The sequence below is a fragment of the Neoarius graeffei genome, chromosome 6, assembly GCF_027579695.1.
Source record: "Neoarius graeffei isolate fNeoGra1 chromosome 6, fNeoGra1.pri, whole genome shotgun sequence".
In the NCBI taxonomy this organism is placed as follows: domain Eukaryota; kingdom Metazoa; phylum Chordata; class Actinopteri; order Siluriformes; family Ariidae; genus Neoarius; species Neoarius graeffei.
The window spans coordinates 94,028,039-94,048,211 of record NC_083574.1 but is presented as its reverse complement, the minus strand read 5'-3'; the positions used below and the strand labels follow the sequence as shown (position 1 = coordinate 94,048,211).

Below are 20,173 nucleotides of genomic sequence, written 5' to 3'. Positions count from 1 at the left end.
CATACAGGACACTTTTTCCATGGAATAAAAACATGTGTTCTATTCCCTTCTAGCGGGTTTCATTAATTTGGTTTGATAGCATGCGATATTGTTAGCATATCGCTTATCCTACATGTATTACACCACTCTCTCCAATGGAGAATGAGCGTGCAATACTGTAACAATATTGCACATCGTGCTGTCAAGACAACACGACATCACACGTCGGAGCTCATGTGAACATCCAATGACAAAACTTTTCTGCTGCAAATGCACTCAATCATTTCTTTGTTAGCTGGGAAAGAGAGAAGACGAGGCTAATCCAGTGCTCGGTTTAACCTTCATCCTACCAAGTGGGGTCCATCTGGATCCCGCACCTATATGTTTGTTTGCCATTTTAAAAATATGTGACATACTGCCTCACCGTTTTATGAATTTGTCGGAATTTATGTCTTAATTAAAACACTAAAGCACCGGAAGATCAGCTTTTTGCATTGTGAAGGTATAATTAATTTGTTACTGGGGTCCAACCGGACCCCAGAGTAAAGTTTATCTGTCTTTCATTTTATAATTGAATAGCACACTGAAAGTTAACTTCTTTTATTTCTTTTATGTTCCATAATGAAACTACCAAGGCATTCCTTCTTGGGGTCCGTGTGGACCCCACTGCTGCAATAAGCACAGGCTGCAAAACAAAAGCCCGAAATTATTTTACAATTACTTTTTTTGTTTTAAATTCTGTAAGAAAAGACCTAAATTGTAATCCAGAATGTTTTACAGCTGCATGAGCTGCAAAAATCATGTATATAATGCCAATTTTTTTTGTGGCGCTATAATTTGCTACGTGTATGCTAGTTATTGCAATGTTATTGCATTTATAATACATCATTGATATTCAGCCATAGTGGATTTTGTTCTTCAATAAAGTTATGTCTGTTTGCTGCATTGAATTGGTTCTTACTGCATTGATTTCAAGGTATTCCCTCCTGGGGTCCATACGGACCCCGCCTGGTAGTTTGTGTATGTAAAATTGGCTGGTAGGATGAAGGTTAAGTGTGTTCTTTATGCCTTGGGCCCTTTAGTGTATTGCTGTTATTAATACAAGATGTTCTGAACAAAACTTATCTGGTGATTTTGTCTTTACAAGCTTTAATTTTAAAGAAAAGTATTGGGGTCCAAACGGACCCCACATGGTAAGATTAAGGTGTAAAATAGCATGGTAGGATGAGGGTTAAGCACTAAATAAATAAAATGAAAACTAAAGATGAGCTGAACACCCGAAAGGCTGCCAAAACTTCATTAGATATTCTTCATGCATATTTAAAAGAGAAAAACATACCAACGGGCATCGAAAAACTGGAAAAGAGACACGTCGGAGATACAAACTTCCGTGCTAGTGAGTGGCAATTTGTAAACGAACAAGGCCGCGAGGTTTGCTTCATTAAAAGCGGAAGATTTAAAGAGAAGGATGCGCTGAACACCCGAAAGGCTACCAAAACTTCCCTGGATATTCTTCACGCATATTTAAAAGAGAAAAACATACCAATGAACATTGAAAAACTGGAAAAGAGATCAATAGTGGAAATATTGTCAAAGTTCTACTTGGAGGTGAGGAAAAGTGACGGAGACTTTTACAAGAGGACATCACTCGTGGACTTCACTCAGCAAAGCCTTTTTGTTTTGAACAACTGCAATGGAACAATTAACTACGACCAAAAGTAACTGTGGACCTGGATATACACTACCGTTCAAAAGTTTGGGGTCACCCAGACAGTTTCGTGTTTTCCATGAAAAGTCACACTTTTATTTCCCACCATAAGTTGTAAAATGAATAGAAAATATAGCCGAGACATTGTTCTGGCCATTTTGAGCATTTAATCGACCCCACAAATGTGATGCTCCAGAAACTCAATCTGCTCAAAGGAAGGTCAGTTTTATAGCTTCTCTAAAGAGCTCAACTGTTTTCAGCTGTGCTAACATGATTGTACAAGGGTTTTCTAATCATCCATTAGCCTTCTGAGGCAATGAGCAAACACATTGTACCATTAGAACACTGGAGTGAGAGTTGCTGGAAATGGGTCTCTATACACCTATGGAGATATTGCACCAAAAACCACACATTTGCAGCTAGAATAGTCATTTACCACATTAGCAATGTATAGAGTGGATTTCTGATTAGTTTAAAGTGATCTTCATTGAAAAGAACAGGGCTTTTCTTTCAAAAATAAGGACATTTCAAAGTGACCCAAAACTTTTGAATGGTAGTGTAGCTTGTATATAAGTCGGGTTGTTGTTCAGGCTTTTTGGACTTGTACCATTTTTACTGTTAGAACTTTGACTTTGTACAGTACACTGGATTGACAGAACATTGAATTGCATTCTATCAGAATCAGCATTCAATATTGGTAAGTGACCGCCCTGTTCTTAACTTTTTGTAAAATCGATAGTTGTTCCATTGAATGTGTATGAATAATAATAATAATAATAATAATAATAATAATAATAATAATAAAATTGGCTGTTTTTTCATGGTCTATGTGTATTACCGTACATCATTAAATGAGCGTTGAATATGGTTTACGATACTGCATGGTTGTCAAGACAACATGATGTCACACGTCGGAGACGTAAAACATCGGCGCTAGCAAGCGACTGTGACAATTTGCAAACAAACATGGCCGCCAGGTTTGCTTCGTTAAACACGGAAGATTTTGAGAGAATTTTGAAAGAGAAAGACGCATTAAACACCCGAAAAGAATATATAATAATAATAGGGCGGCACGGTGGTGTAGTGGTTAGCGCTGTCGCCTCACAGCAAGAAGGTCCTGGGTTCGAGCCCCGTGGCCGGCGAGGGCCTTTCTGTGCGGAGTTTGCATGTTCTCCCCGTGTCCGCGTGGGTTTCCTCCGGGTGCTCCGGTTTCCCCCACAGTCCAAAGACATGCAGGTTAGGTTAACTGGTGACTCTAAATTGACCGTAGGTGTGAATGTGAGTGTGAATGGTTGTCTGTGTCTATGTGTCAGCCCTGTGATGACCTGGTGACTTGTCCAGGGTGTACCCCGCCTTTCGCCCGTAGTCAGCTGGGATGGGCTCTAGCTCGCCTGCAACCCTGTAGAACAGGACAAAGCGGCTAGAGATAATGAGATGAGATGAGATAATAATTCATTATCTGTAGCCGCTTATCCTGTTCTACAGGGTCGCAGACAAGCTGGAGCCTATCCCAGCTGACTACGGGCGAGAGGCGGGGTACACCCTGGACAAGTCGCCAGGTCATCGCAGGGCAATAATAATAATAATATTGTCTGGCTTTTTTTGTGGTCTATCAGATATATTCCATTCAGCTACTCGTCTTCGACTCGTTCTGTATCATGCTAGCTGAATGGAATATATCTGATAGACCACAAAAAAAGCCAGACAATATTATTTAAATATCTCACTCAGATCCGTGATGTACTTCGTCTGAAAAATGCGAATTTTTCCAACACAAGATAAACTTCATATCTTCAAGCCAACGTGTGATTTTCTTTTTATTATATCGACACATTCACAAACAAAAAAAGTCCCCAAATTTATCAAAACAACTCACTCATCGATTTCCTCTCGAGTTACATATAGAGGTTTTGGTTCTCCATGGAGCTCAGATGAAAAACACGAGTGGTGTATTTCCCAGTAAAACACTCGCGTCTTTATAATTATAAACTGTGGTGAGCTAAAAAGCCTCTTGGCAACATTCCGGTTCTTGTGCAATTGGAGTGGAACCTGATGTGATCATCTCCTGAAGCTCATCTGCCTGAATGTTGTACATTCTGAGATGCTCGTGTTTCTGCTCACCACAGGAGAACAGAGTGGTCATCTGAGTCATGCTGGGATCAGATTACATGATAGTTTTCTTTCATGATGGTCACCATGTCAGATTAGAGACTCATAGTGCTGTAAATCCTCGGTGTGTCTTGGTCTGGAGACTGGAGACTGTCCACGGTATAAGTTTGACCCTAACCAATCATGGCTACAGAAGGAACACGGTGTACAGTAGAGGTTCTCAATCACCACTTATCATCATCTGATATCCAGTACGACTGTGTCCTTTTCACGTACCATCTCCAGAGAGATGGTACGTGAAACCTTGCGCTTTGAGTCAGGCTCCCACAGCAACGCTTGCGCCGCAGGTTGGTCACGACATATAATGTGACCGCAAAGAGCAAGGCGTCATTTCCTGATGACACAGGAGAGGCGGAGTAGGTTGCCATCGAGCTGATTATTAGACCGGCGATCACATCAGGATATGTTTAGATGCTTAGATAGGCGAGAAAACACAAAAAATTCTGACGTGCGAGACGTTTCATCAGACAGTCACGGGGTGCTACATTGATGTTCTTCGATTATGTGACACAGTGAGGCCTGTTTGTCTTTCCTGATGTTCTTATCCAGGTCTGATGCTGGAAATTTGTCAGCCACAACAAAATCGGGTCAAAATTTGCGTCGTCTGATCACAGCATTGCTGTTAGTGCGTATCAATCTGGTCTGGCCGTTCTCCTCCACCCGTACAACTGGATGGTTCTGCCAAAGTACCACATCCCAAGTGAAAGGTCCACAGCAGAGCGGCGCTCAAATGCTTTTATATTTTTCAGTATACAACACTGATCACATACATCATTTTCTGAGATGTCAACTCTGTGACAGATAGACCAGCTACTACAGTTGTGGTCAGAAGTTTACATACAGTGACATGAACGTTATCTTGGATATGAACGTTATGCCAATATTTGGGCTTTCAGTCATTTCTTTGAACTGTTCTTTTTCTGTGGCAGAATGATTGTACAGCATACAGCTTTAATTTAAAAAAAAAAACCACGCAATTGGTGCACAAGTTTTAATTTTCTTTGGGTTTTCTGGAATCAACACAGGGTCAAAATTATACATACGGGGTCAAAAATTTAAATACGCTTGCTTAGATTATTCATTCAGAGGTGCTGAAACTTCCAAAATGTCTCTTAACTTCCTGTTAGTGATCTGATTGACTACAGCTGGCACCGGTAGCTTCTCTGTGCCTTCATAAAAAGGGTGTTTACAGCGCTCATTGGATTGGCCAACACACAGTAAAATGGGAAAGTCCAAGGAGCTCAGTGCAGATCTGAGAAAGAGGATCGCAGATATACACAATGTCTCTTGGAGCCATTTCTAAACAAGTGCAAATTCCAAGATCAGTTCAAACAACTGAATTGTTACCAAGCCACTTTGCTTCAAGAAAATCCCCCCATCATGGGAAATGCCATGTGTGGCGCAAACCCAACACCCTGAGATCACCATTCTTACAGTGAAGCATGGTGGTGGCAGCATCGTGCTGTGGGGATGTTTTTCATCTGCAGTTACAGGAAAGCTGGTCAGGACTGAAGGAAAGATGGATGGCACTAAATACAGGGCAATTCTGGAGGAAAACCTGTTTGACTCAGCCAGAGGTTTGAGACTAGGATGAAGGTTCATGTCCCAGCAGGACAATGACCCTAAACATACTGCTAAAGCTACACTGGAGTGGTTAAAATGGAAACATTTAAATGTCTTGGAATGGCCTAATCAAAGCCCAGACCTCAATCCAAATGAGAATCTGTGGCATAACTTGAAGATTGCTGTACACCAACGCAACCCATCTAACTTGAAGGAGTTGGAGCAGTTTTGCCTTGAGGAATGAGCAAAAATCGCAGTGGCTAGATGTGCTAAGCTAATAGAGACATACCCCAAGAGACTTGCAGCTGGAATTGCAGCAAAAGGTGGCTCTATAAAGTATTGCCTCTGGGAGGTTGAATACCTATGCACACTCCAGATTTCTGTTTTCTCATCTTAATTAATGTTTGTGTTGCAATAAAAAAAACAATTTGCACCTTTAAAGCTGTAGGCGTGTTGTGTAAATCAAATGGTGCTCATCCTCAAAAATCCATTTTAATTCCAGCTTGTAATGCAACAAAACAAGACAAACACCAAGGGGGATGAATACTTTTACAAGACACTGTACCACAGTTCATCACGCAGATGTAATCACCGTCACAGAGTTGACACATAAAAAAAAGGTACGCTTCAATTTTTCCACGCAAAAAACATACCAAAAGCAGTACACACAATCGTGTGTAAGAGATGTTGTTCTGTTGCCCTCCCTGCCAGATAACATGATCCTTGTAGCGCTGGGGCTGAATTCAGCACCTTCACAGAGTTGACTGCAAGTTCGTGGGACACCTACTTTGGCTGAGCTGCAGTCGAAATGATTAAACGCTGCATCGAGTTTCGTTATTGTCAGCCCTGCGATAACCTGGCGACTTGTTCAGGGTGTACCCCGCCTCTTGCCCATAGTCAGCTGGGACAGGATCCAGCTTGCCTGTGACCCTGTAGAACAGGATAAGTGGCTACAGATAATGGATGGATGGAGTTTTGTTATATTTTCTTTAAACACACTCATACCCATGACCTGCACAGAGGGTAATCCTGTCTGCTGGCTTTCAGTGGAGAAATCACATTGTTACAGTGGTGCTTGAAAGTTTCTGACCCCTTTAGAATTTTCTATATTTCTGCATAAATATGACCTAAAACATCATCAGATTTTCACACAAGTCCTAAAAGTAGATAAAGAGAACCCAGTTAAACAAATGAGACAAACATATTATACTTGGTCATTTATTTATTGAGGAAAATGATCCAATATTACATATCTCTGAGTGGCAAAAGTATGTGAACCTTTGCTTTCAGTATCTGGTGTGACCATCTTGTGCAGCAATAACTGCAACTAAACGTTTCCGGTAACTGTTGATCAGTCCTGCACACCGGCTTGGAGGAATTTTAGCCTGTTCCTCCGTACAGAACAGCTTCAACTCTGGGATGTTGGTGGGTTTCCTCACATGAACTGCTCGCTTCAGGTCCTTCCACAACATTTCCATTGGATTAAGGTCAGGACTTTGACTTGGCCATTCCAAAACATTAACTTTATTCTTCTTCAACCATTCTTTGGTAGAACGACTTGTGTGCTTAGGGTCGTTGTCTTGCTGCATGACCCACCATCTCTTGAGATTCAGTTCATGGACAGATGTCCTGACATTTTCCTTTAGAATTCGCTGGTGTAATTCAGAATTCATTGTTCCATCAATGATGGCAAGCCGTCCTGGCCCAGATGCAGCAAAACAGGCCCAAACCATGATACTACCACCACCATGTTTCACAGATGGGATAAGGTTCTTATGCTGGAATGCAGTGTTTTCCTTTCTCCAAACATAACGCTTCTCATTTAAACCAAAAAGTTGTATTTTGGTGTCATCCGTCTACAAAACATTTTTCCAATAGCCTTCTGGCTTGTCCACATGATCTTTAGCAAACTGCAGACGAGCAGCAATGTTCTTTTTGGAGAGCAGTGGCTTTCTCCTTGCAACCCTGCCATGCACACCATTGTTGTTCAGTGTTCTCCTGATGGTGGACTCATTAACATTAGCCAATGTGAGCGAAGCCTTCAGTTGCTTAGAAGTTACCCTGGGGTCCTTTGTGACCTTGCCGACTATTACACGCCTTGCTCTCAGAGTGATCTTTGTTGGTCGACCACTCCTGGGGAGGGTAACAATGGTATTGAATTTCCTCCATTTGTACACAATCTGTCTGACTGTGGATTGGTGGAGTCCAAACTCTTTAGAGATGGTTTTGTAACCTTTTCCAGCCTGATGAGCATCAACAACGCTTTTTCTGAGGTCCTCAGAAATCTCCTTTGTTCGTGCCATGATGCACTTCCACAAACATGTGTTGTGAAGATCAGACTTTGACAGATCCCTGTTCTTTAAATAAAACAGGGTGCCCACTCACACCTGATTGTCATCCCATTGATTGAAAACACCGGACTCTAGTTTCACCTTCAAATTAACGGCTAATCCTAGAGGTTCACATACTTTTGCCACTCACAGATATGTAATATTGGATCATTTTCCTCAATAAATAAATGACCAAGTATTTACGCAGAAATATCGAACATTCTCAAGGGTTCGCAAACTTTCAAGCACCACTGTAGTTCAAACAAAGGGTGCAGGTGGGTTGGACAAGCTAAACTCAACAAAAATAAAAACTTTACACTCGTTTCAAAGTCAATAATTTGAACATTTTGGAAAATAGGTTTGAAATAACGATTGTATTCCATTATCTTGTCATTAAAGACGCTATAGCATACAGATCATGTTTGTCATGGAATTGGTTCCACCGGAAATGCGACGACAATGTCCATGATCAAAAACTGTGAGTCACAACTTAATGAAATCATGTCAATATCGGGCGTGTCCTCCATGGGCGTTCACAACCGCGATACGTCATCTCCTCATGGATTGGATGATGCGTCTGAACACAGCTTGGGGAATGCGCCGCCATATTTGTACCAACATGGCACCAAGCTCCTGCAGGTTCTGTGGAGGGTTCCAGTGGTTCCTGTGGTGCCAGTTTGATGGAGACGTGTCTGGAGATTATGGATGGTCTGTCGACTGCATCCCATAACCCTCGCAACGTCAGTGACGGATGTTCCCGTATTCAGCATGCCAATGGCACGTTCACGCTGAATGTTTGACAGTCGTGGCATTGCAAATTAACGAATAATTAACCATAAAACCTTGTTTTTCTGAGATGACACTCTACTCTGCTGCTGCTGCTGATGATGATGATGTTCGTCATTCGTATTCGAATAGGACCAAGACTTCTGATCACTGGGGATTGGGATGGGTACGAAGATGGCTGATGAGACCAATCTTGGCTGAGAAATGTCTGTCGCAATGAGGGCAGGGAATCCTTGGTGTCTGGCCAGGTTGACAGGTAGCGCTTTGTCTCTCTTTCCTCCTCATGCGGCTCTGCTCTTTGTCGCGGATGCGTTTGTTTTCGAAGGCTGTTACTCCCGAGCTGACAAGCGAACGCCACGCAAACCGGTTCTCAGCACACCTTTCCCACGAAGAATTCGGGATCAAGCAGTGTTTGAGGGCTACTTTCAGGGTGTCTTTGTAACGCATCTTTGGACGCCCCAGTGAGCGCTTGCCTGTTGACAATTCGCCATATAGCAGTCTTTTCGGGAGGTGACTGTCGTCCATGCGACGGACATGACCAGCCCAACGGAGCTGAGAGCGTAGGAGGATGGCATGGATACTCTCTGACTCAGCACGCTTAAGAACTTCGGTATCGGGCACTTTGTCCTGCCACTTGACGCGGAGCAATGCTCTTAGACACCTGAGGTGGAAAGCATTGAGCTGTTTGGCATGTCGGCTGTAGACGGTCCATGTCTCACATGCATAGAGCAAAGATGGTAACACAACTGCTCGGTACACTTTGAGCTTAGTTTCCCATGACGCTCCCACACATTCTGCTTCAGGCGGCCAAACGCTGTGCTTGCTCTAGCTATTCTGTAGGCCACCTCTTCATCAATGTTAGCTGAGCGCGAGAGAGTGCTTCCTTCCAAAAGCTACTCTGCTACCGTGAGATCAATTGCACGTGTATCAATAGGTCACGTCACTTGTGTCACGTGGAAACGTGATTTTAGCGTGCAGTGCTCTCGCACTCTACGTAGGCCCGACCAGGAGAATGAATGTGTGACGTAATGCCCTTGACAATGCATTTAACCATAATCACAACAAGAACTCTTTCAAGAAAAGCTTCTAAACACTATTTGAAAAATAATGAGTGTCAAGTTTTTATTTTTGCTGAGTATATTCTCATCTCATCTCATTATCTCTAGCCGCTTTATCCTTCTACAGGGTCGCAGGCAAGCTGGAGCCTATCCCAGCTGACTACGGGCGAAAGGCGGGGTACACCCTGGACAAGTCGCCAGGTCATCACAGGGCTGACACATAGACACAGACAACCATTCACACTCACATTCACACCTACGGTCAATTTAGAGTCACCAGTTAACCTAACCTGCATGTCTTTGGACTGTGGGGGAAACCGGAGCACCCGGAGGAAACCCACGCGGACACGGGGACAACATGCAAACTAGGGATGTCCCGATCAGGTTTTTTTGCCCTCCGATCCGATACCGATCATTTGATTTTGAGTATCTGCCGATACCGAGTCCCGATCCGATACTTCTTATAATCCATAAAAAATAAAGACAAGGAAAGAAACGGATCCAGGATGTTCCTCATTTTTTATTTAACACCTTATTTTAACATCCAACAACTCCGTTAGCAAACAGAGCACTTACATGAGGCAGTTTCAACAATAAATAACAAATTAAAAAAAATAACCTTAAAATACCTGGCAGGAATGTAAACAAATAAAAAAAATAAAGTGCCACAGTGCCAGTAATTTGCTTTTAAGAACACATCTCACAGTGGTGTACAGTAATTTCAATTAAGGAAATGAACGTTTTTCTTGATGAAAACAAGCATTTCTACCCTTTCAGGTTTGAGCCCGTTTCTTTTGTCATCCAACAACAAAAAAAAATGATCTCATGCTTTGCTTTCCGCTTCGAACTGCTTCCGTGTTCAACTTTGCCGGCAACAGGCAGCCAATAACCAATAGCGTCTCCGCTACAAAGTGATGTCATGCCGCACGCGTTGGTGTTGCTGTGTTGAGACAAGAGGTCTGGTCTCACTCTGTGCCAACGCATAGCTATTGATGTGTTAAAAATGAGAATATATTATATAGATATATATCCGATCCCTGATCGGGAGGCAATGCCCGATTCCGATCGAGTCTGAAACCATGTGATCGGGCCCGATTTCCGATCACGTGATCGGATCGGGACATCCCTAATGCAAACTCCACACAGAAAGGCCCTCGCCGACCCCGGGGCTCGAACCCAGGAGGACCTTCTTACTGTGAGGCGACAGCGCTAACCACTACACCACCGTGCCGCCCACACTCATGTTGTGAGTGAAAATCCCAGAAGATCAGCAGCTTCTGAAATCCTGAAACCCAACAGCCAAACCACAGCCAAAGCCACTGAGATCTGCTTTCCTTCATTCTGCTGCTTATCTGAACTTCTCCACCTGGAGCTGGAACTCATCCTGCCTGGTGACTGGCTGTATAACTGCATGAATGACCAGAACTGCAGGTCAACATCTGCTTTTTTTCTATTTCTTCTCATTTTTTCTAAATAAAAAAAAGAGTCACAAATATAAATACAACTTGTGCACTTCCTGCTGAGCTCACAGGATCCATTCAGGATCCTCACTTGGGACAGGATGAATGAGGCAAGCCCTTACCGGAAGTAAGCTAAGTACTGTATAATCAAAACAACTTATGCTAGCGACTTCATGACCGCTTTTTAAACACTTGTTACGTCTGTCGTTTCTTAAAACGAGTTCTGGAAGTGTGTACATACCCATAGTGCTGTTCAGAAAACAAAAATTCATAAAAGTTTTTGTTTTCAGCGCGCCTGACTGCCGAGCTGAGCGTTAGTTGACTATCACCATGGAGACAGCTGAGTCTGAGACCGCGCATGCGCAGAAGAGCTCTCCCTCTCTGCTTGTTTTGTATTGGACAGAATAAAGGCTCAATCCTGAAATAATTAATGGTGTAATGACCCATAAAAATTATTAATAAATGACCTGATCAAATGAAAAAGAACACGAGAAATAAATCAATTAAAAGATAAAAGATGCTGTTCATATAACTGATGTAATTAATGTCATTAAATGTATTTATTTATTTATTTATTTATTTCCACATTTATCTCATCTCATCTCATCTCATTATCTCTAGCCGCTTTATCCTGTTCTACAGGGTCGCAGGCGAGCTGGAGCCTATCCCAGCTGACTACGGGCGAAAGGCGGGGTACACCCTGGACAAGTCGCCAGGTCATCACAGGGCTGACACATAGACACAGACAACCATTCACACTCACATTCACACCTACGGTCAATTTAGAGCCACCAGTTAACCTAACCTGCATGTCTTTGGACTGTGGGGGAAACCGGAGCACCCGGAGGAAACCCACGCGGACACGGGGAGAACATGCAAACTCCGCACAGAAAGGCCCTCGCCGGCCACAGGGCTCGAACCCGGACCTTCTTGCTGTGAGGCGACAGCGCTAACCACTACACCACCGTGCCGCCCCTTTCCACATTTATATGTTATGGAAAATATTTTTTGATGTATTTATTTAAAGCTCTGTTTATTAATTTCTTTGTTTATTCTTTGACATATTCTTTTATTTATGTATTTATGCATTTATTCTTTCTTCCATCAAACAAACAAACGTGGCTATTAATATGATTAATGGAATTAATTTGATTTATTTCCACACACGCTCTATTTATCAGTTTCTTTATTAACTCTTTGACACGTTATTCTCTTGATGTATTTAGATATTTGTGGATTTATTCTTTCCTCCATTAAATAAATCCATTAATAAATAAATATGGCTATTAATATAATTAATGCAATTAATTTCATTTATTTCCATATTTATATATGATGGTATATGGTTTTTTTATTTATTTATAGCTCTATTTATTAGTTTCTTTATTTATTCTTTGACCCATTCTTTGAGTTATGTATTTATTCTTTCCTCCATGTAACAAACAAACAAACAAATAAATCATAAAAGTGGCTATTATCATAAGTAATGTCATTAATTTGATTTATTTCCACATTTATATATTATAGTAATTTTTTATAACTCTATTTATTAATTAATTTATTTATTTATTTATTCTTTGACACATTGTTTTATTTATTTATGTATTTATGGATTCATTCTTCCCTCCATTAAATAAATAAATAAATAAATAAATAAATGCTATTTATAAAATTAACGTCATTAATTTCGATTTATTTCCACATTTATATATTTTGGTATACTTTTTTCATTTATTTATTCATAGCACTATTTATGAAGGGGCGGCACGGTGGTGTAGTGGTTAGCGCTGTCGCCTCACAGCAAGAAGGTCCTGGGTTCGAGCCCCGGGGCTGGCGAGGGCCTTTCTGTGTGGAGTTTGCATGTTGTCCCCGTGTCCGCGTGGGTTTCCTCCGGGTGCTCCGGTTTCCCCCACAGTCCAAAGACATGCAGGTTAGGTTAACTGGTGACTCTAAATTGACCGTAGGTGTGAATGTGAGTGTGAATGGTTGTCTGTGTCTATGTGTCGGCCCTGTGATGACCTGGCGATTTGTCCAGGGTGTACCCCGCCTTTCGCCCGTAGTCAGCTGGGATAGGCTCCAGCTCGCCTGCGACCCTGTAGAAGGATAAAGCGGCTAGAGATAATGAGATGAGATGAGACTATTTATGAATTTCTTTATTTGTTCTTTGACACATTCTTTAATTTATGGGTTTATGCATTTATTCTTTCCTTCATGAAACAAACAAACAAACAAACAAACACAAACAAATAAATAAATAAATAAATAAAAGTGGCAATTTATATAATTAATGTCATTCATTTGATTTAGTTCCACATTTATTTATTTATTCATAGCTCTATTTATTAATTTCTTTATTTATTCTTTGACTTTCATTTATGTATTTATTCTTTCATTAATGTATTTATGGATTTATGGATTTATTCTTTCCTCCATCGTAAAGATGACTGTAATGACCTGGAAAAGGTCAGGGAAAAGAAAAACTTGTGGAGAGTGTGTGTGTGTGGTCAGTGTAAGAGCGGTGCATGTCATCCTTCGCTGACAAAATTTTCCTTCATTTACAAATCAAATCAGCGCCGTCCCCGTGCATGCAGCCTCCAGACCTCGGCCAGAGGAGACGGTGTGTTGGACACCGTGGTCCTGTTGGCCTGAGGGACACGGACTGACCAGGGATCCGCATTGTGAATCATCCTCAAAATATTTGTATATGCGTGCCTGTGTGTGTGTGTGTGTGTGTGTGTGTGTGTGTGTGTGTGTGTGTGTGTGTGTGTGTGTGTGTGTGTGAGCCTGCTCTGAGTAACCTCAGTGAACTAATGTTAACATATTACAGCTTGGACATTAGAGCAGTGCTGCTGACCATCTGTTGTTTGCATGCTAATAAAATAAAACCAAATAAAACAATCGAATCTGTTTAACGGTATGATGGTAAACCAGCCACTGACCGACATGACCTACACTACACAGCAAACAAACACCTGATTATATAAAAAAGAGTTGACTAGTTTCCAGAGATGGACAAAGAACCCAACTTCATTACTTAAGTCAAAGTCCAGATCCCGCTGGTCAAATGCTACTCCTGCACAAGTGAAAGTTGTCCAGTCAAATTTTTACTTAAGTTAAAGTACTGAAGTACTTGCTTTTAAAAATACTTAAGTATTAAAAGAAAATTTCTCTCACAACGCGTTGTTGTATTATTGCCACAACGCTTACAAAACCTAACGCCGTTACCAAAGACAGAAATGTGAATTCACAAAATGAACGCATGCTGTGCCATCATGGTGGTTTAACGTTAAGCTAGCTAGTCAGTGAAACTCCACCTGACGCAAGCAAGCTCTTTTCAAACTCAATCATATTGGGTAGCTAATGCTACTTAGAAAAGAAAGATTTCTACATTCTGTTTATTTGGCACGTTATTCATGTTAGCGTAACTCTGTTTTTACATGCTAATTAACAGTGTCCAATTAAGTTAACTAGCTATATGTTAACGTTAGCGGCGGCACGGTGGTGTAGTGGTTAGCGCTGTCGCCTCACAGCAAGAAGGTCCTGGGTTCGAGCCCCGAGGCTGGCGAGGGCCTTTCTGTGCGGAGTTTGCATGTTCTCCCCGTGTCCGCGTGGGTTTCCTCCGGGTGCTCCGGTTTCCCCCACAGTCCAAAGACATGCAGGTTAGGTTAACTGGTGACTCTAAATTGACCGTAGGTGTGAATGTGAGTGTGAATGGTTGTCTGTGTCTATGTGTCAGCCCTGTGATGACCTGGCGACTTGTCCAGGGTGTATCCCGCCTTTCGCCCGTAGTCAGCTGGGATAGGCTCCAGCTTGCCTGCGACCCTGTAGAAGGATAAAGTGGCTAGAGATAATGAGATGAGATGAGATGTTAACGTTAGCCGTGGACAAGGCTACGGCAACTTGGTGGGCAAATCCATAGAAAGTCATTTGACTAATCAGACTGCATAGCTATTGCAACGTTATCGCTAGCTCTAACAGCACAGATAACTTCACTGCAAGCTTTCTCTTGGAATAAAACGTTTATGTACCTCAAAGTGCTTCTGCAGGTTGGATGGTGAGCTTTTCTAGGCCGTGATGTGGTTCGTTTTCAGCAAACATTTAAAACGAATCTTTAATCCTTTCAGAAAACTGAAACATGGGTTCTAGGTATGGCCATGGGGGTGTGCATTCTCCAGAAGAACCGCCTCCTTCCATTCTGCCTTCAACTGATCGTGTTCAATAACGCTGCTGAGAAATCACTGATCTTGATTTTATCAGTCTATGGACGTGACGTGACCCTAGTGATTACTGATCAGCTCTCAGTGTCACCTGCGACAGAAACAATCACGTTTTAGAAAAGAGAAGAAAAAAAGATCCACTTTCAAAGCCGCTTCATAGTAACGAGTAACGAGGACTTTGATAGAAATGTAGTGGAGTGAAAAGTACGATATTTGCCTTTCAAATGTAGTGAAGTTAAAGTCATAAGTTTCCAACAAAAATAATACTCAAGTAAAGTACAGATACTCAAAAAGTGTACTTAAGTACAGTACTCAAGTAAATATACTTCGTTACTGCCCACCTCTGTTAGTTTCCATAACCCCTATAACCGTGTATAATGCAGCTCCAAACTAGTCTGGCTAACGCGACTTCAAAGCTCTGCGAGCATTTGGTCTGGCAAAGATATTAAGCCCAACCGTTTCCCAAAGGCGTGGTTGACCCGCCTCCCTGAAATGCCTCAGTTTGCTACTGGTCGAAGCCAGAAAAGGCTGTGACAAAGCTTAAACCAATCACATCACTCTTTCCTCTGACGTATGTGATGCGACGGAAACTGCTTGAGTAACAGGAAGAAGATAAATACCTCCAGGATACCTCTTTGCTCCATTTTCAATGAGAACTTCCCGTTGAATGCTTTCAATACAGCATCTACCGCTGTGTCAAAGGCTTGCCGCTGCTCCACATTCGTAATGTTTCTAGTGAATGAAGCGCTTCCGGCATAGATTCTGTAAACAATCTATGGCTTCCGGTCGCAGTTCTACTACGTCAGTGCCTTGAACACGCCTCTACCCAGGGCCGTTGGAGATGCTCAAAGTTGATTGGCTCCCGATTTTTTGGGAGCTTGGAAGAGCTGTAGATAGCTTGCCTTGCCAGACTAAGCTCGCAACAGGCCCTCGTGTTGGATCACACTTAGGACAGGCGGGCCCAGGCTACTGTAGATAGCTTGCCTTGCCAGACTAGCTTGCAACAGGCCCTCGTGTTGCGTCACGCATAGGATGGGCGGGCCCAGGCTAGCTCCAAACCCCATGTTTATATTCATCCCTCCGTTACACCACTGTATGTTATCGTGTCTTATACAGAGGACATTCTCTGTAAGGAGACATTTCTGTTTGTTGAACATTTCTGGAAGGAGTCTCCAGTGTCAGTGCTTTGTAAAAGTAAGACATAAAGCTGTAACCGTGCTGATTTTATATGTGCATGTAACCACACACACACAGTGATTTGTTTCATGTTGATTGTACTTTGAGTTAAAGCCAACATGCTGATTTTCATCGAAGAGTAAATGAAGTTTAAAAGAAATTACAAATCGACTGGTTAAAACATTATATTGCTATAGAATCGTGTGTTAAATCAGAATAAAGTCTTGTTTAACTCTTTACCCCTTACTGACGACATACGACGACCCCGTGTATATCCTATAATAACGACATATGACGCCGGCGTATATGCGCCATAATGACGACATTTGACGACTTTTTTTTTTTGTAAATATGTTCTAAGGGTGAACAGTATATACATATACAAGGGTGGCTGTAGCAAAAGGGTAAAGAGTTAAAATTACATGTACGACTTGATTTCATGGAATAATTGTTAAATGTAGCACAAATCAAGTAAATATTCATAATCTCAGAGAAAACAGACGTTAATATTTTTAAGAAATGTAATATAGACCCCCCCGGGCGTAACGGTGGTGTAGTGGTTAGCGCTGTCGCCTCACAGCAAGAAGGTCCGGGTTCGAGCCCCGTGGCCGGCGAGGGCCTTTCTGTGAGGAGTTTGCATGTTCTCCCCGTGTCCGCGTGGGTTTCCTCCGGGTGCTCCGGTTTCCCCCACAGTCCAAAGACATGCAGGTTAGGTTAACTGGGGACTCTAAATTGAGCGTAGGTGTGAATGTGAGTGTGAATGGTTGTCTGTGTCTATGTGTCAGCCCTGTGATGACCTGGCGACTTGTCCAGGGTGTACCCCGCCTTTCACCCGTAGTCAGCTGGGATAGGCTCCAGCTTGCCTGCGACCCTGTAGAACAGGATAAAGCGGCTAGAGATAATGAGATGAGAATGAGAATATGGACCCGTCCCATGCAGCCGTTATGCGCTATTTTACCGAAAAGGAAAGAAGCATCATATCACCTCAGGAAAAGCCTTAGCCATCACTTTCAAATAAATAACAACAGATTTACTAATTCTTATGTAAATAGAATCATTTTTAAGTATAAATTGTAAACAGGATATTTTTAATATTTATGTTTGTGTGTGTGTGTGTGTGTGTGTGTGTGTGTGTGTGTGTGTGTGTGTGTGTGTGTTGTCTATATTTTAATGTGTTTAGTTGTTTAATGTTTGGAACTTAAGATATGTGTGTTTATAAGATAAGATAAGATAAGATAAGATAAGATAAGATAAGATAAGATAAGATAAGATAAGATAAGATAAGATAAGATAAGATAAGATAAACTTTATACATCCCTCGGTGAGGAAATTTATATGTTCCAGCAACTCACAGATAGAAAAGGGTCATGAATAGACAGTGACAAAAAAATAGAGTGCAATAAAAATATAAAAAAGTAATAAAATAAAATAAAATAAAGAAGAAAAAAACCACAGGCCATGTATGTAGTGTACACAACAAAATAAAAAAGGAAATTAAATAAGAGTAGGACTTCACCTGAAGTAGCAATATTGCACTAATAAAATACTGGCAACTGAAATAGAAATAGAAATATTGCACCAGGTCGTGAATGTTATTGCACAGCATAATATAACTAACGAGGATGGAATACACTACCGTTCAAAAGTTTGGGGTCACTTTGAAATGTCCTTATTTTTGAAAGAAAAGCACTGTTCTTTTCAATGAAGATCACTTTAAACTAATCAGAAATCCACTCTATACATTGCTAATGTGGTAAATGACTATTCTAGCTGCAAATGTGTGGTTTTTGGTGCAATATCTCCATAGGTGTATAGAGGCCCATTTCCAGCAACTCTCACTCCAGTGTTCTAATGGTACAATGTGTTTGCTCATTGCCTCAGAAGGCTAATGGATGATTAGAAAACCCTTGTACAATCATGTTAGCACAGCTGAAAACAGTTGAGCTCTTTAGAGAAGCTATAAAACTGACCTTCCTTTGAGCAGATTGAGTTTCTGGAGCATCACATTTGTGGGGTCGATTAAATGCTCAAAATGGCCAGAAAAATGTCTTGACTATATTTTCTATTCATTTTACAACTTATGGTGGTAAATAAAAGTGTGACTTTTCATGGAAAACACAAAATTGCCTGTCTGGGTGACCCCAAACTTTTGAACGGTAGTGTACATGAGTAAAGTAACCAACAGATGACAAAAAGCACATAACTGTACACAACAATTATGAGAGTGAGACATGAATTAGAAAAATACTAGCAAATGAAAAGGATATTGTCCCAAAGAGGAATAATATTGCACAGCGTGAGTAGATGATGGTGATGAGATGCGGAATAAAGTGACGAAAAGTGATAGTGACATTGAGAAACAGTGCTACGTTACATCAGGCTGTCACTGAAAAGTCTGGCAGAAGTTGGGATGAAAGACCTTTATGTTAAGAAATAAAGATTACAAGATGGGTGTAATGTCACGCAATGCCGAACAAGTCAAGTCAAGTTTATCTGTATAGCGCTTTTAACAATAGGCATTGTCACAAAGCAGCTTTACGGAATTTTAATGAACTAATTTTATCCCTAATCTATCCCCAGTGATCAAGCCTGTGGCGACGGTGGCGAGGAAAAACTCGCTCAGACGACATGAGGAAGAAACCTCGAGAGGAACCAGACTCAAAAGGGAACCCATCCTCATTTGGGTAACAACAGACAGTTTTAACATGAAGTCTGTTTTGTTGAAGTTATAAACTGTTCATTGAGTGCAAAACTATTCATGACAGCTGCAGTCCTGAAGATAGCAAGTCAACTGTAGTCCTCAGCCATAAAACCATTACTGTAAGTGTCCAGAGCGTCTTTCAGGTGCGACTTTCGACTGTCCGTATGGGGCCGTCCTCTACAGGAGCGATGTGATGAGACTCCAGCTAGAAGTAGGGCATCAGGATGGATCAGGCAGGTCTGAGGAGCAGAAGAGGTCAGGATCTCGATCTCAGGATTGACATGTAACTCAGAGGGACAGACGGGGGGGGGACACAGGTTGTTAGGTATTGCCCGATGTCACCTGATGAGTAAGAACAGGATACATTTTGCGCTGAGTGCAAGCAGGGACTCCGGCAAAACTAACTATGACAGCATAACTAAATGGGCAGAGCCAGAAGGTTACACAGGCATGAACGATCCCCGGGACATAAAGCAGCAGCCACTACACCATCAACAAACCTGAGTGAGTGGGGGATTGACAGCATCCATACATCCCAGTTTACCAAAACACTCTGTCTGAGGATCCTCCAGATCTCCTCCTTTACCTCATAAACACTATTAACAAAAGGCTTGACTAAACAGATATGTTTTCAGCCTCGACTTAAACGAACACTACCGGGAAGGCTGTTCCATAACTGTGGGGGCTTTGTAAGAACAAAGTGACTGATCCGACCCAAAAGGTGATTATTTTCCGATAAACGCACATAAACCTGAGTGTTTTATTCCCATTACCACTGAGTAATTTGTGGTAGAACAACTGCACATTTTTTAATTTCTCAAAGACCAGTTTTATAGTTCATTTATAGCTCGATCAAACAAGTTAGTTCTTCTTTGCACTTACATTATAGCAGCTATAAATGGTCGTTCCCTCATCAGACTATCTTTATTCTCCTTCTCGAAGTTATTAAAGGAGAAGTTTTTAAACTTGTTTTATTTCTTAGTTAACGTGTTATTCAGTTACGTTTTCGGTTTTAGTAACCTTATA

The 20,173-nt window shown here is 41.6% G+C and overlaps 1 protein-coding gene across 5 annotated transcripts in view; it reads right to left on the bottom strand.

Annotated features, from left to right (window-relative positions):
• lekr1 (leucine, glutamate and lysine rich 1) overlaps positions 1–11,382 on the bottom strand; it is a 273,905-nt gene extending 262,523 nt beyond the window's left edge. For 4 of the 5 annotated variants that reach the window (XM_060924188.1, XM_060924185.1, XM_060924189.1 and 1 more), the window contains exon 1: positions 11,295–11,382. In XM_060924188.1, the coding sequence (XP_060780171.1) occupies positions 11,295–11,325 (31 nt within the window). In that variant the 5' untranslated portion in view covers positions 11,326–11,382. Of the gene's footprint in view, positions 1–6,072; positions 6,236–11,294 lie in introns of those variants that run through there. The other variant, XM_060924186.1, reaches the window with a different exon arrangement.
• Between the last annotated feature and the right edge of the window lie 8,791 nt (positions 11,383–20,173).